Source organism: Nycticebus coucang, chromosome 6 (assembly GCF_027406575.1).
Source record: "Nycticebus coucang isolate mNycCou1 chromosome 6, mNycCou1.pri, whole genome shotgun sequence".
Taxonomy (NCBI): Eukaryota; Metazoa; Chordata; class Mammalia; order Primates; family Lorisidae; genus Nycticebus; species Nycticebus coucang.
In genome coordinates, this window is record NC_069785.1 from 52384422 (window position 1) to 52401366 (window position 16945).

At 41.2% G+C, this 16945-nt stretch overlaps 1 protein-coding gene across 2 annotated transcripts in view; it reads left to right on the top strand.

Moving 5' to 3' along the window:
* USP8 (ubiquitin specific peptidase 8) overlaps nt 1-16945 on the top strand; it is a 68725-nt gene that overhangs the window by 11310 nt on the left and 40470 nt on the right. Inside the window, exons 2-5 of one of the 2 annotated variants that reach the window (XM_053593318.1) lie at nt 4717-4841; nt 5695-5858; nt 10580-10724; nt 14968-15053. In XM_053593318.1, coding sequence (XP_053449293.1) covers nt 5755-5858; nt 10580-10724; nt 14968-15053 — 335 coding nt within the window. In that variant the 5' untranslated portion in view covers nt 4717-4841; nt 5695-5754. The remainder of the gene's footprint in view (nt 1-4716; nt 4842-5694; nt 5859-10579; nt 10725-14967; nt 15054-16945) is intronic. The other variant, XM_053593317.1, reaches the window with a different exon arrangement.

A 16945-nucleotide genomic window follows, 5' to 3' on the forward strand; every position in this document is an offset into this window, starting at 1 on the left:
ATCGATCCACGAATGGATTAACAAAATGTGGTATATGTACACCATGGAATACTATGCAGCCTTGAAGAAAGATGGAGACTTTACCTCCTTCATGTTTACATGGATGGAGCTGGAACATAGTAAAGTGTCTCAAGAATGGAAGAAAAAATATCCAATGTATTCACCCCTACTATGAAACTAACCTAGGACTTTCACATGAAAGCTATAACCAAGCTATAACCTAAGAACAGGGGGAAGGGGGAAAGCGTGGGGAGGGAGGGGCGAGGTGGGTAGAGGGAGGGGGATTGAAAGGATCACACCTGTGGTGCATTTTACAGGGGTACATGTGAGCCTTAGCAAATGTGGAATGTAAATGTCTTGGCAAAGTAACTAAGAAAATGCCAGGAGGGCTATGTCAACTAATGAGATGAAAATATGTCAAATATTCTATGAAACAAGTGTATGGTGCCCCATGATCATATTGATGTACACAGCTATGATTTAATAAAAAAAAAAACAAATAAAGAATGTCCCCCCCAAAAATAAAAATGAGAATGAGTTCTTAAGATTTTTCTATGTTGGATATTACATGATTTAAGATACTGATTTCAGCTAGAAATGAATTGTTATCTTCATATTGTTTTGTTGCTTCTAGTAACATATTTACATCCATTGTTATGTTTCTGGTTCTCAGTCTTGACTACATATTAGAATTCACCTGACTTTAAAAATACCTATGTTGGCTCGGCGCCTGTGGCTCAAGCAGCTAAGGTGCCAGCCACATATAACTGAGGTGGCGGGTTTGAATCCATACTGGGCCTGACAAATAACATTGATAGCTGCAACAAAAAATAGCTGGGCGTTGTGGCGTGTGCCTGTAGTCCCAGCTACTTGGGAGGCTGAGGCAAGAGAATCGCTTAAGCCCAGGAGTTGGAGATTGCTGTGAGCTGTGATGCCACAGCACTGTACCCAGGGTGACAGCTTGAGGCTCTGTCTCAAAAAAAAAGAAATAAAAATAAAAATAGCTGTGTATATGCCCCATCCCTAGAGATTCTGATTTAACTATTTAGGAGGGGTGTTTTTTAAACGTTGTTTAGGTGATTGTTTAGGTGATTTTAACGTAGGACTAGGACTGAGAACCATGTCTTTGTTTTTTGGGTACATAGTATCATCTGGTGCCCTACTTGCCTATTTTGGATCTGTTAAAAAAAATTAAGCAAATAACAAGGGAGGAGAAATAAGAAATGGATTAAAGTTACAGATGTAACTGGACATCTATTCTGGAAAACAGTTACCCTTTTGTTTGTTTGTCGGAATGGTGCTTCTTAAAAAAAAATGAACAGATTTTGGCATGGTTTGCTAGTGCCTATATTACAGCACTAAGCATTCTTTGCTTTCCATTAGCATTGTATACTTTCATCTTAAGAGGAAGACTTTTTTAGGAGGTATATTTTTTGTATCCTATAGCTCCTAACTGTTTCTTGTGTCTAACAGGTATTCTAAATATTTACCATTAAATTAAAGCCAGTTTATATAGTCACTCTTCAGAACTAGTGCTAGTTATTCTACTGTTTTTTTTTTTTTCCTTCTTTGAATTCTAAGAACTGTATAAAAGTTCCTTGGAATTCTCTTTCCTTGGTTTCTATGATATTGCACTTACCTGGTTTTCTTTTATTTTAATGACTCTCGTTTTCTTTTCTGAATCTTTACTTAGACCCCCATCCCCATTTTGGGCTCATCAGGTAACTTGTCAGCTGTGGAAAAACAAGGGCTTATTTCTTTGGTGATTCATTCATTCTGCTGATTTTAGTTACTAAATAAATGATGTCTGTGATTTTTTAAATTATCATACAAGTTTTTAAATGTAATTAAAAGTGAAGAAAATATGGCTGGGCACAGTGACTGACCTTGTAATCCTAGCACTTTGGGAAGCCAGGGTGGGAGAATCACTTGACAAGACAGAGACCTCATTTCTACAAAAAATAAAAAATGAGCCAGATGTGGCAGCGCACACCTGTAGTCCCAGCTACTTGGGAGGCTGAGGCAGAAGAAGAAAATAGTAGTATTTAAACCAATTCTAGATAGTGTATTTTTTTTTTTTTTTTTTTTTTTTGTAGAGACAGAGTCTCACTTTATGGCCCTCGGTAGAGTGCCGTGGCCTCACACAGCTCACAGCAACCTCCAACTCCTGGGCTTAAGCGATTCTCTTGCCTCAGCCTCCCGAGTAGCTGGGACTACAGGCACCCGCTACAACGCCCGGCTATTTTTTTTGTTGCAGTTTGGCCGGGGCCGGGTTTGAACCCGCCACCCTCGGTATATGGGGCCTGCGCCTTACCAACTGAGCCACAGGCGCCACCCCTATTATTTTGTTATCAATACTTCATTATCTTCTCAAAGCAACAGGGATTATCAAAATGACTTTTAATGTCTTTTTTTTTTGAGACAAGAGTCTCACTATGTTGACCTTGGTAGAGTGCTGTGGCCTCATAGCTCACAGCAACCTCAAACTCTTGGGCTTAAGCAATTCTCTTGCCTTAGCCTCCCAAGTAGCTGGGACATCAGGCGCCTACCACAACGCCTGGCTATTTTTTGGTTGTAGTTGTCATTGTTGTTTGGTACGCCTGGGCTGGATTTGAACCTGCCAGCTCTGTGTACGTGATTGGTGCTCTAGCTGCTGAACTATGGGCACTGAACCAGTTTTTTTTTTCTTTTTTGAGACAGTGTCTCATTATGTCGCCCTCCGTAGAGTCCTGTGGTGTCATAGCTCACTGCAACCGCCAACTCTTGGGCTTAAGTGATTCTCTTGCCTCAGCCTCCCAAGTAGCTGGGACTACATTTGTCTGCCACAATGCCTGGCTATTTTTTTTTTTTTTTTTTTGGCCAGGGCTGGGTTTGAACACGCCATCTCTGGCATTTGGGGTGGGCGCCCTACTCCTTGAGCCACAGGCGCCACCCACACCTGGCTATTTTTTATTGCAGTTGTCATTGTTTTAGCTGACCTGGGCTGGGTTCGAACCTGCCAGTCTTGGTGTATGTAGCTGGTACCATAACCACTGTGCTACGGGCTAGTTTTTCTGGTTTTTTTTTTTTTGTTGTTCTTGTTGTTTGTTTGTTTTTTGAGCCAGAGCCTCAAGCTTTCACCCTGGGTAGAGTGCCATGGCATCACAGCTCAGAGCAACCTCCAACTCCTGGGATTAAGCAGTTCTCCTGTCTCTGCCTCCCAAGTAGCTGGGACTGCAGGCGCCTGCCACAACACTTGGCTATTTTTTGGTTGCAGCTGTCGTTGTTTGGCAGGCTCCAGTTTGAACCCGCCAGCTCAAGTGTATGTGGTTGGTGCCTTAGCCACTTGAGCCACAGATGCTGACCCAGTTTTTCTGTTTTTAATAGAGATGGAGTCTTGCTCGTGGTCAGGCTGGTTTTGAACTCCTGAGCTTAAACGATAAAGCTGCCTCGAAAGAAATGTAAAACTCTTAGTCTAACTGCCGGTTCCTTAGAGTGCTACGGTGACAGGCATGAACCAGCCACTGCACCTGGTCTTAAAATTAATGTCTTAATTATTTATTATTAAGCAAGCTTAATATCTGGTCTCTTTGTAAACCTGCTTTCTAGTTAAATATTTACATACCTATAAGACATCTTTTTTTCAATATTGTTCTTTTAAGCATACCCTCAGCATATTCCCAGTGTAACTACCTACATGTTTCTAAATTGGTGGTTCTTAGATGGGAGTAATGTTGCCTTCCAGGGGTCATTTGGCAATGTCTAGAAACATTTTTGGTTGTAACATCTGAGGGGGAAGGATTGATACTACTGGCACCTAGAGAGTAGAAGCTAGGGGTGTTGCTGCTAAACATCTTAGACTACAAAGAGCAGTCTCCCACAACAAAGTTTTATCAGGTCCAAAATGTCCGTAGTGGCAGGGTTGAGAAATGCTGCTGTAAACTGATAAGTTTTTAAACTATAGTATTTATTTTTTGTTAATAGTACTACATTCTGGGCGGCGCCTGTGGCTCAGTCGGTAAGGCGCCGGCCCCATGTACTGAGGGTGGCGGGTTCAAACCCGGCCCCGGCCAAACTGCAACCAAAAAATAACTGGGCGTTGTGGCGGGCGCCTGTAGTCCCAGCTGCTTGGGAGGCTGAGGCAAGAGAATTGCTTGGGCCCAGGAGTTGGAGGTTGCTGTGAGCTGTGTGAGGCCACGGCACTCTACCAAGGGCCATAAAGTGAGACTCTGTCTCTACAAAAAAAAAAAAAAAAATAGTACTACATTCTTCACATTTTTCAGGGTAAAAAGGTTGCGTGCGTGTGAGAGAGACTGAAATAAGACACTCTGATTCAATCTATTACCAAAGCATGTTTCTGCCATTTTGTGTTTTATTCTGCAGTGACTTTATACTGAATCTTTTCTGTGGTATCTCTTGTCGTTTCTTTCCAATCCAACTTATATATCCCCAAGTTGACCACTCTCACATACAATTTTTCCCATCAAAAACTGGCTTTTTATTGGCTGCTGAATGAAATATACATAATTCTGGATGGCGGCGCCCGCCCCATATGCTGAGGGTGGCGGGTTCAAACCCAGCCCGGCCAAACTGCAACAACAAAAAAAAAAAAAAAAAACATAATTCTGGATGGCTTCAAAAGTCCTTCATAATGTGACTCCATCTCCTTACCTAATTTAATTTAATCATTTTATTAACCAACAGTTTTTTGTGTATTGTTATTGTTTTTTTAAACAGAATCTTGATCTTGTCAACCAGGATACAGTGTTAAAGTGCCATGGCCTCAGCCTACCTCATAGCGACATCAGATTCCTGTTCTCAAGCAATCTTCCTGCCTCATTCTCCCCAGTAGCTGGGACTAGGCATGTATGACCGTGGCTGGCTAATTTTTTTTGTTTTTAGTAGACCTTTTCAGAGTAAACCAAAATGTATGGTATATTCTGCCAGAAACAGAAACATGTTCTTTTGTCTGTATCTCTGTATTAGGTGGCACTGCTATGGCTTCCTCACCATCAGTTAGTTCCCTTTTATAAATTGGTATCATCAGTGCAAGAAGGAAATATTTCTAGATGAAAATTCCTTCTACTTGTGATTATTGCAGTTTTAACAGAAAAGAAATGTAAAAGCTTTTATTATTCTTTCTTATTGCCAGGTCCTCTGACAAGTAAGATGCCTAATACTTAAGGCAATATGACAGTCCTTCTGCCTCACTTTTTTTTTTTGAGACAGAGTCTCACTTTGTTGCCCCCGGTTGAGTGCTGTGGCGTCATAGCTCACCGAAACCTCAAACTGTTGGGCTCAAGCAATTCTTTTGTGTGAGCCTCGCAAATAGTTGGGACTATAGCCTCCTGAGTGCATGGCTATTTTTAGAGATGGAGTCTTGCTCTTGCTCAGGCTGGTTTTGAACCCACAAGCTCAAGCAATCTGCCTATTGTGGCCTCCCAGAGTGCTGGGATTACAGGTGTGAGCCACCGTGCCTGGCCTGCCTCACATTCTAAAAGTGCTGGGATGATAGGCATGAACCACCATGCTCAGCTTGGTTAGTAAAAATTTGAAAAAAATTACTAAATTGTTAATTGATATCATATGTTGAACACCCAGAGTAGATATTCAGGATAATTTAAAATTAATACTGTTAGCAAACTCTTAATTTAATTGTTCACTTATGGTTAATGAAGAAAATTAGTAGAATTATTTGTATTTGTTTTGTTTTAGGAAAGAACTCTTAATGAAATACACCATCCATTGTGAAAGTAGAAAAGTGAAGATTTCATCATGCCTGCTGTGGCTTCAGTTCCTAAAGAACTCTACCTCAGTTCTTCACTAAAAGACCTCAATAAAAAGACAGAAGTTAAACCAGAGAAAATAAGCACCAAGAGGTATATAAATCCTTTGCTAGTTTGAGTGACTCATGTATTAAATTTATTTTGTTTCCATATTTTTCTTTCTTTCTTTTTTTGAGACAGAGTCTCACTTTTTCGCCGTGGGTAGAGTGCCATGGCGTCACAGCTCGCAGTAACCTCCAGCTCTTGGGCTTAGGAGATTTCTTTTGCCTCAGCTTCCCAAGTAACTGGGACTACAGGTGCTCATCACAATGCCTGGCTATTTTTTATTGCAGTTTGGCTAGGGCCGGGTTCGAACCCGCCACCCTCGGTATATGGGGCCAGTGCCTCACTCACTGAGCACCGCCCTGTTTCCATATTTTTCAAGTTAGATAGTTAATTTAAAGTTTATTTGAAAAATGACGCCATCAAATGAATAAAGTAAAACCTCCTTAGAGAACCACTTAAGTTTATCTTAGAATACGTATATATTCTGCTAATATGCATAATATCTGCTCTTTGGACAGTATATACTAGATCATAAGTTTAAGAGGCAAAGATTATGAGAGTTCTATGAAAATTATTCAGCCACAGGTCGTGCCTGTGGCTCAGTGGGTAGGATGATGGCCCCATATATATTGAGGGTGGCAGGTTCAAACCCAGCCCTGGCCAAATTGTAACAAAAAAAATAGCCGGGTGTTGGGCGGCGCCTGTGGCTCAGTCGGTAAGGCGCCGGCCCCATATACCGAGGGTGGCGAGTTCAAACCCGGCCCCGGCCAAACTGCAACCAAAAAATAGCCGGGCGTTGTGGCAGGCGCCTGTAGTCCCAGCTACTCGGGAGGCTGAGGCAAGAGAATCACTTAAGCCCAGGAGTTGGAGGTTGCTGTGAGCTGTGTGAGGCCATGGCACTCTGCTGAGGGCCATAAAGTGAGACTCTGTCTCTACAAAAAAATAAATTAATTAATTAAAATTAAAAAAAAAAAAAAATAGCCGGGTGTTGTGGTGGGCGCCTGTAGTCCCAGCTACTCGGGAGGCTGAGGCAAGAGAATCACCTGAGCCCAGGAGCTGGAGGTTGCTGTGAGCTGTGTGACGCCACAGCACTCTACCGAGAGCGATAAAGTGAAACTCTCTACAAAAAAAAGAAGAAAAAATTATTCAGCCACAAGTCATTGTTTTTTCACATATTTTAAGCATTAAAATAATTCTTTTTTTTTTTTTTTTTTTTTTGAGACAGAGTCTCATTGTATCACCCTCCTTAGAGTGCTGTGTTGTCTGTCACAGCTCACAGCAATCTCAAACTCTTGGGCTTAAGCGATTCTCTTGCCTCAGCCTCCCAAGTAGCTAGGAGTACAGGCGCCCACCACAACCCCCGGCTATTTTGTTGTTATTGCAGTTGTTTAGTTGGCCCAGGCCGGGTTTGAACCCGCCATGCTTGGTGTATGTGGCTGGCACCATAACTACTGTGCTACGGGTGCGGACCCAGCATTAAAATAATTTTTTTTTTTTTTTTTTTTTTTGAGACAAAGCCTTGAGTCGTTGCCCTGGGTAGAGTGCTGTGGCATCACAGCTCACAGCAACCTCCAACTCTTGGGCTTAGGCGATTCTCTTGCCTCAGCCTCCAAGTAGCTGGGACTACAGGTGCCCGCCACAACACCTATTTTTTGGTTGCAGTTGTCATTGTTGTCCGGTAGGCCCTGAGCTGGATTTGAACCCGCCAGCTCTGGTGTATGTGGCTGGCACCTTAGCTGCTTGAGCTACAGGCACCATGCCTAAAATAATTCTTAAACATCACATTTATTCTTGTGTATAACCATATATAGTTGTTCTTTGATTATAAAAAGGGGAATGGTTTTTTTGTTCAGTATTCATTAAGTATTAATTTGTGTCAGTTTGACATCAATTTTTAACCTCATGATTTATTTTAGCTATTTTTATTTTTTAAGGAAAATGCACTCTGTTTCCCTGCTGAGATAGAGGCTAGAGGTGATGCCTTTCTGATAGAGATTTCAAAATCTATCCTTAGAGCGGCACCTGTGGCTCAGTGAGTAGGGCGCCAGTGCCATATACTGAGGGTAGTGCGTTCAAACTTGGCCTTGGCCAAACTGCAACAACAAAAAAAATAGCCAGGCATTGTGGCAGGCACCTGTAAGTCTCAGCTCCTCGAGAGGCTGAGGCAAGAAAATCACTTATGCCCAAGAGCTGGAGGTTGCCGTGAGCTGTGATACCATAGCACTCTACCGAGGGTGACAAAGGAAGACTCTGTCTCTAAAAAAAAAAAACAAAACTATCCTTAGATAAAATATAATAGTGACGGAGAGGTCTGGGTGTTTTGATATGTACTAGAAATATAATTTCTCTGAAAGTTAGTTATCACTTTATTAATATTGTTAACTTCTTGATAGTTTTATCTCTGATAAGGGATGGAAAACAGTAGGGAAACTTTTCCTCTGAATTTGTTTTGACCAACAAAGGAGAAGATTTGGAGATAAATAATTAACCATATTGTTATGGATTTGAAAATAAGAATTTTAGAAAGAAAGGTGGGTCTAGCGAATTTTCCTTTTTTCTTCAGACTTGGGGAAAGCAGATTTTAGAAATCAGGGAGGGGGCAAAATAGTTATTTCACAATTGGAGATAAATAAGAGGCTCTAAAAATATATGTGTGATAGCAAATGAACCAAGGAAGGGGTATCTAAAGTAACCTATAATTACAGAGTCTCACTTGGTCACACTTGGTCACCCTTGGTCGAGTGCAGTGGCATCTTAGCTTGCAGCAACCTCAGACTCTTGGGCTCAAGCAGTTCTCTTGCCTCAGCCTCCCAAGTAGCTGGGACTATAATGCCTGCTAATTTTTTTAGAGATGGGTTCTCACTCTGACTCAGGCTGGTCTCCAACCTGTGAGCTCAGGCAATCCACCCTCCTTGGCCTCCCAAGTGCTGGGATTATAGGTATGAGCCACTGCGCCCAGCCAATTGCACAGTCATTTTGTAAAGTAAACAAACAGAAGATGGGAAGAAAACAAAACATAAAGGATGAAGAGAGCAGTAGAAACTTCAAAGAAAGTCAAGAAGGAAAATCTAGGCTTGGCGCCCAAAGCGCAGAGGTTATGGTGCTGGCCACATGCACTGAGGCTGGCAGGTTCGCCTGGGCCAGCTAAACAATAATGACAACAATGACAACAACAACAACAAAATTGCCAGGCATTGTGGCAGGCACCTGTAGTCCCAGCTACACGCACGGTGAGACAAGAGAATGGCTTGAGCCCAGGAGTTTGAGGTTACTGTGAGCTGTGACACCATGGCACTCTTATCGAGGGTGACAAAGTGAGACTCTGTCTCAAAAAATAAGAAAAAAAGGAAAATCCAAGAATGAACTGATATTTCCAAACATTACTTTGATATTACTTGATATTTACAAACATTACAAATTTCCATTACATAAGGACAAAATGGGCTTTCTTTTCTTTTCTTTTTTTTTTTGAGACAGTCTCCAGCATAGAGTGCCGTGGTATCATACCTCCAACTTAGGCTCAAGTGATCCTCTTACCTCAGTTTTTCTATTTTTAGTAGAGATAGCATCTCGCTTTTTCTCAGGCTGGTCTCGAACTCGTGAGCTCAAGCAAACCACCCACTTCAGCCTCCCAGAGTGCTAGGATTACAGATGTAAGTCACCTTGCCCGGCCCTTTTTTTTTTTTTTTTGAGACAGATTCTCACTTTATTGCCCCCTGGTAGAGTGCCTTGGCATCATAGCTCACAGCAACCCCTAACTCTTGGGTCCAGGTGATTCTCTTGCCTCAGCCTCCCAAGTAGCTGGGACTATAGGCACTTGCCACAATGCCCAGCTATTTTTAGAGATGAGTTCTCACTCTGGCTAAGGCTGGTCTCAAACTTGTGAGCTCAGGTGATCCACCCACCTTGGCCTCCCAAAGTACTGGAATTACAGGCATAAGCCACTGCGCCCAGCTCAAAATGGGATTTTGTTTGTTTCTTTTTTTTTTTTCAGAGACAGTCTCACTTATTAACCCTCAGTAGAGTGCTGTGGCATCACAGCTCACAGCAACCTCCAAATCCTTAGGCTTAGGCGATTCTCTTGCCTCAGCCTCCTGAGTAGCTGGGACTACAGGCGCCCGCCACAATGCCTGGCTATTTTTTTTTTTTTTTTTGCAGTTTTTGGCCGAGGCTGGGTTTGAACCCGCCACCCTTGGTATATGGGGCCGGTGCCCTGCTCAGTGAGCCACAGGCACTGCCCTCAAAATGGGCTTTTTGAAAAGAAATCTTTTGGGGGACAGGAAGAATAAGGGATTGGGTTAAGTTGATAATGTTGATGAGGTGAAAGAGAAAACTCTATTTAACTCCTACTGAATGATTTTCTTTTCTTTTCTTTTTTTTTTTTTTTTTTGACCGGGGCTGGGTTTGAATCCACCATCTCCGGCATATGGGGCTAGCACCCTACTCTGTTGAGCCCCAGGCGCTGCCCCAGGCAGGCTAGTCTTTAAGATCAGACCAGAGGCAGGTCATTCCTTTCTAGCTATGTCTGGTTTATCTCTAGGACTGCCCTTATCCCAGAGGAAATGGTATGTGCAAGCTGGTTGTATCTAAACTTACATCTGAGAGTGTACCAATTACATGTGTCCATTCTGAAGTAGTATAATTTAAATCATGAAATTTACTTTATCAAAGTAAAATTTGATAAAATTTACTTTATCTGTGGACTTCATATATGAGCTGTATTTTTTCCAGATGTCAAGTGTTTTAATTATTTTTTTCTCTAATTTAAGTTATGTACACAGTGCCATGAAGATCTTTAAGACAGCAGAAGAAAGCAGATTAGATCGTGATGAGGAAAGAGCCTATGTACTATATATGAAATATGTGACTGTTTATAATCTCATCAAAAAAAGACCTGATTTCAAGCAACAGCAGGTACCTTTTATTTTTGCCTTTTTATTTACTAAGTTATTTCTAACAATGAATTTTAGATCATATTATGCAGCATGAGATTCAGACTTTTATTAGAGAGAATAAACAACTAAAGATGTAGTTTCATTATTTCCGAATATGTGTGTGTGCACTTAAACACACACTCTTGATTTGCTTTGGGTTAGTACAAGTTTATAGCAATATACAGGCTCATTTCTTTTTTGTTGTAATAAATTATTGCCAAGTGAAGCAGAAGGATTGCGTTTACTCATGCATTAAATAAGAAAGATATGTTTTTGATTATACTTTCCCAAAATTCAATTAGTTGTTTTTTGCACTATCTTTTTTTTTTTTTTTTTTGTAGAGACAGAGTCTCACTGTACCGCCCTCGGGTAGAGTGCCGTGGCATCACACGGCTCACAGCAACCTCCAACTCCTGGGCTTAAGCGATTCTCTTGCCTCAGCCTCCGGAGTAGCTGGGACTACAGGCGCCCGCCACAACGCCCGGCTATTTTTTGGTTGCAGTTTGGCCGGGGCTGGGTTTGAACCCGCCACCCTCGGCATATGGGGCCAGCGCCCTACTCACTGAGCCACAGGCGCCACCCATTGTGCACTATCTTTTTATATTTGACTGACATTAAGAGCCATATTAAAGATACTGCTCTTTCAGTATCTTTAAAATTTATTTTTCTTTTATCCTGTGAATGAGTACTAGTCTCACACTTTGCTGTAGCCATGAGTATAAAGGAGGACGAGGACAGAGTAAATAGAAAAAACATAACTAGGGTTAAGTTTAATTGGTAGAGAAATTAATAAAGAAAACGTGACTAGGTTTAAGTGTGAAATGGTTGTATCAGAAACAGGCAGAAGAACAACATACAGGATGTGTTTAAGAAATGGGAATGCTGAGCTCAGTGGCTCACACCTTTAATCCCAGTACTTGGGAGGCTGAGGCAGGTGGATTGCCTGAGCTCACACGTTTGGGACCAGCCTGCGCCACAGCAAGACCCCGCCTCTAAAATTTTTTTTTGTAGTGTTGCTGAGGCTGGTCTTGAATTCCTGGCCTCAAGTGATTTTCCTACCTTGGCCTTCTAAAGTGTTGGGATTATAGGTCTCAGCTACCATCCCTGGCCCAGTAGTATGATTTTTAGTGTTTCACTTAATGGTGGGTGATAAATCATTTTCTCACTAGCAAAGTTGTGATAGTAATAGTTCATGAGTTTTAGATGTAGCTTTAGAGAGGTGGCCTCTTATATTTAGAGGTTCATGTACCCGTCCACAATGGTTATGTTTTTTCCTGCTGTTGAAGAAACATCTTTGAATGTTTTTGGACATACTTACCTGCAGATAACAGAGGCCTGCCTAAATTCAAATAAGTTTTCTCATACTCTTTGAAAGCTGTTGAAGTGGAATTGACTAAAAAGAAAGCACAATTGATTAAAAGGGAGTATAAACATCAGTTACTAAAGTAAATATATATATATATATTTTTTTTTTTTTTGTAGAGACAGAGTCTCACTTTATCACCCTCAGTAGAGTGTCGTGACATCACACAGCTCACAGCAACCTCCAACTCCTGGGATTAGGCCGATTCTCTTGCCTCAGCCTCCCGAGTAGCTGGGACTACAGCGCCACAACACCCAGCTATGTTTTTGTTGTAGTTTGGTCGGGGCCAGGTTTGAACACACCACCCTTGGTATAGGGGAACGGAACCCAACCCACTGAGCTACAGGCGCTGCCCTAAAGTAAATATTTTTGAAAGATTTGAAATTTGGAAGACTTTGGTAGTTTTGGTATTTGATGTTTTGTCTGTGGTTAAGCTGTTTTTTTTTTCTTTTTTTTTTTAATTGGGGATTCATTGAGGGTACATGAAATCAGGTTACACTGATTGCATTTGTTGGGCAAAGTCCCTCTTGCAATCGTGTCTTGCCCCCAAAAGGTGTGGCACACACCAAGGCCCCACCCCCTTCCTTCTTCCCTCTCCCTGCTTTTCCTTTCCCCACCCCTCCCTCCGTCTTTCTCTTTCTGCTCTCCACTTCCCCCACCCCCACCATGTCCTTAATTGTCATTAATTGTCCTCATATCAAAATTGAGTACATAGGATTCATGCTTCTCCATTCTTGGGATGCTAGTAAAGCTGTTTTTTGTGTACTTGTTTGTTCTTTGTTTTATTTTTAGAAATTAGTAGTTATTTTTTTCTTTGACAAGATTGGGAATGTTTTTCTAGCTACTTTTTCTTTGTTCTTGAGAACATAGGGAGGACATTTTAATCCATAAGCGATTTTTCCTGGGCGGCGCCTGTGGCTCAGTGAGTAGGGCACTGGCCCCATAGGCTGAGGGTGGTGGGTTTGAACCCAGCCCTGGCCAAACTGCAACAAAAAATAGCCGGGCATTGTGGCGAGCACCTGTAGTCCCAGCTACTTGGGAGGCTGAGGCAAAAGAGAATCATCTAAGCCCAAGAGCTGGAGGTTGTGAGCTGTGATGCCAGGGCACTCTACCGAGCATGACAAAGTCAGGCTCTTTCTCAAAAAAAAAAAAAAAAGAAAGAAAGAAATTAACAACACTGATTACATTATGTTTTCTGTTAGAGAAGTGTTACCTCAGTAGTCAGGATATTGTGGTAACTGAGAGCACTATAATGTTCAGTTAATAAGTTATTGAATAAACTGTATATTTTTATTGGGATTAGATAATAAAGGGCCCTTCTAACATAGTTAGGCTTTAGAAAAATAGACTCAGCTGAAGTGTGATCTACTTTTAGGCTAGATATGCTAACAATTACCAACTGATTTGCTCCATCAGTGCAGTCTCTTCATGACTGCCCCTTGAATAGCCAAAGATGGGTACTTCTGGTCCACTGGCCCTTTTTACAGATTTTGATTACTATAATTTTAAAACTAATTGGGATGAACTGTGCTAGCAGGCTCTAATTGGAAGATCATATTGACATATCATGGCAAATCAGACCCAGTAATCATTTAGCTGATTTAATTAAGTACCATCATGTCAAACCAACCTTGACTTGAAAATACCTTATTGTAGGATCATGAATGACTTGTTGGAGTAGTGGTTTTTTTAAAATAACTCCATTATGCTTGTTAGTAAATTATATGCCAAACCTTTGTATTTTTTAAAAGGTATACTATTGATGGTTTTTTTCGTGTTTTTTTTTTTTTTTTTTTTTTCAGTTTTTGTCTGGGGCTGGGTTTGAATCCGCCACCTCTGGTATATGGGGCCTACTCATTTGAGCCACAGGCGCCACCCTTTTTTTTTGAAACAGAGTCTCACTATGTTGTCTTTGGTAGAGTGCTGTGGCATCTAAAAGGTATACTATTGATGGTTTTTTTCGTGGTTTTTTTTTTTTTTCAGTTTTTGTCTGGGGCTGGGTTTGAATCCGCCACCTCTGGTATATGGGCCCTACTCATTTGAGCCACAGGCGCCACCCTTTTTTTTTGAAACAGAGTCTCACTATGTTGTCTTTGGTAGAGTGCTGTGGCATTACAGCTCACAGCAACCTCAAACTCATGGGCTTAAGCAATTCTCTTACCTCAGCGTCCCAAGTAGCTGGGAGTACAGGCGCCTGCCACAATATCCAGCTATTTTTTGTTGCAGTTGTCGTTCAGCTGGCCCGGGCCAGGTTTGAGCTTGCCAGCCTTGGTATATGTGGCTGGTGCCATAACCACTGTGGTATGGGTGCCGAGCCTGATGGCTTATTTTTTGTCATTTGGTTTTTGATTATTCAGGATTTCTTCAAGTGTAAAGTTTGTTTGATGGTTCATTAGTATTTTGACTTGGATAGGTATTTTAAAGTACAGATGAAAGCAAAAATATTTTAAAACAAGTAAACAAAACAAATGTAATGTACCTCTACACAATTTGCTTTATTGCTTTTGAGACTAGAGAAAATAGGTACATATTTATAATAAGAAAATATATTTTACTCTTGAAAGCTTTGCTCTTTGGCACTTATAAACAATAAGAATAGAATTTACACTTCTTAATAGTGCCTTCTAAATAAGTAAAATTTATTAGTGGGTTTTAAAAATTATACTAATGGTCTGAAGAGATACTTTTAAAATATTTGGGGAATAAATTGTCTATTTGCGCAGGCTAAAAGTTTAAAAAAATACTTAATTCATAATCAAACTTTCCTTTATATGAAAACCATGATTTTAATGTTTTCAGCATTAGTGTTATGTGCAATGCTCAGTTCTAACAGTATGGGATGGTTTTCCTATAATTTTAGGACTATTTTCATTCAATGCTTGGACCTGCAAACATCAAAAAAGCTATTGAAGAAGCTGAAAGACTCTCTGAAAGCCTTAAACTAAGGTATAGACATTATTACAAAATCTTTCAAAGAATATAAATTTAGAAGATAAAAATAATATTTAGAATTTATTTATCTGTATCTGACCATGCATATACTATCCCAATTCCTGGAAATAAGTCTTAGGTTAACTGGGACACATAAATAAAAAAATCGTTTGCTGTATCATCTGTATTAAGTTCATGTGTTAATATTTTTTATTGAAATTTAAAAAGTGGTTAGAATGATAGATTGTTAAGGTAAGCACTGTTAGATTAGATTAGAACTCAGGTCCAGTTTTTCTAAGTTACAATATTTATAAGTTTCTTAACAGTATTTTTTAGGAAAGTTTAATTCTTTGCATGCCTCATGTTGTACTATGCTACTAGACATTGGTCTTATGACGTATTTACTGTTAGTTTTTATTTCTCTAGTTGCAGAAGTTATATATGTTTAGAAAAATATCTGATTCTGGTATTTGCCATGACTAGCTTGCCAGATATAAAGTAATTACAAATTAAAAGCAGTATGTTTCCATTTTTAGTCATTAGTCATTCTTTTCTCTTTTTTTTTCACATCAACCTCCAACTCGTAGGTTGAAGCCATCCGCTTGCCTCAGCCTCCTGAGAGGCTGGGACTATAGGCACCCGGCATAAGGCCCAGCTATTCTTAGAGACTGGGTCTTGGTCCTGCTCAGGCTGGTCTCAAACTCCTGAGCTCAAATAATCCACCTACCTCAGTCTTCTGGAGTGTTAAGATTACAAGCATGAGCCACCATGCCATGCTGCAAATATAATTTTCTATAATGATTTAAATTTTTTTCTTTTTTTTGCAGTTTTTGGCCAGGGCTGGGTTTGAACCCATCACCTCCGGCATATGGGGCCAGTGCCCTACCCCTTTGAGGCACAGGCGCCGTCCTAATGGGTTTTTTTTTTTTTTGGTTTTTGGCCAGGGCTGGGTTTGAACTCACCACCTCCAGCATATGGGACTGGCACTCTACCCCTTGAGCCACAGGCACCACCCCTAATGGGTTTTTTTTTAAGAAAATAAATCTTAAGGCCGGGTGTGGTAGCTCACACCTGTAATCCTAGCACTCTGGGAGGCTGAGGTGGGTGAGTTGCCTGAGCTCACATCTTCAAGCCCAGCCTGAGCAAAAGTGAAACCTGGTCTCTAAAAATAGCTGAGCTTTGTGGCAGGTGTCTGTAGTCCAGCTACTGGGAAGGCTGAGGTAAGAGAATGGCTTGAGCTCAAGAGTTTGAGGTTACTGTGAGCTATGTATGATACCATGACACTCTACCAAGGGCAAAAAAAAAAAGAAAGAAATCTTAACTTACAGAGGAAGACAGTTGGGCGGTGCCTGTGGCTCAGTGGGTAGGGTGTCGCCCCATATACTAAGGGTGGCGGGTTCAAAGCCAGCTCCGGCCAAACTGCAACAAAAAAATAGCCAGGCATTGTGGCAGGCACCTGTAGTCCCAGCTACTCAGGAGGCTGAGGCACGAGAATCACCTAAGCCCAGGAGTTGGAGGTTGCTGTGAGCTGTATGATGCCACAGCACTCTACCGGGGATGATAAAGTGAGACTCTGTCTCTACTAAATAAATAAATAAATAACAAAGGAAGACAGTGAACAAAATGATGGATTATTTAGATACTTACTTTTTACACATTGATGGAATGACACATCCTTCAGTGTAATGAGTTCCTTGTTACTGAATGAGCTCTGGGGTCTGATTTGTAGGTTTTTTGAATGTACTCTTTTTAAAAAAGAAATTATTTTGGCGGCGCCTGTGGCTCAGTGAGTAGGGCGCCGGCCCCATATGCCGAGGGTGGCGGGTTCAAACCCAGCCCCGGCCAAACTGCAACAAAAAAAAAATAGCCGGGCGTTGTGGTGGGTGCCTGTAGTCCCAGCTGCTCGG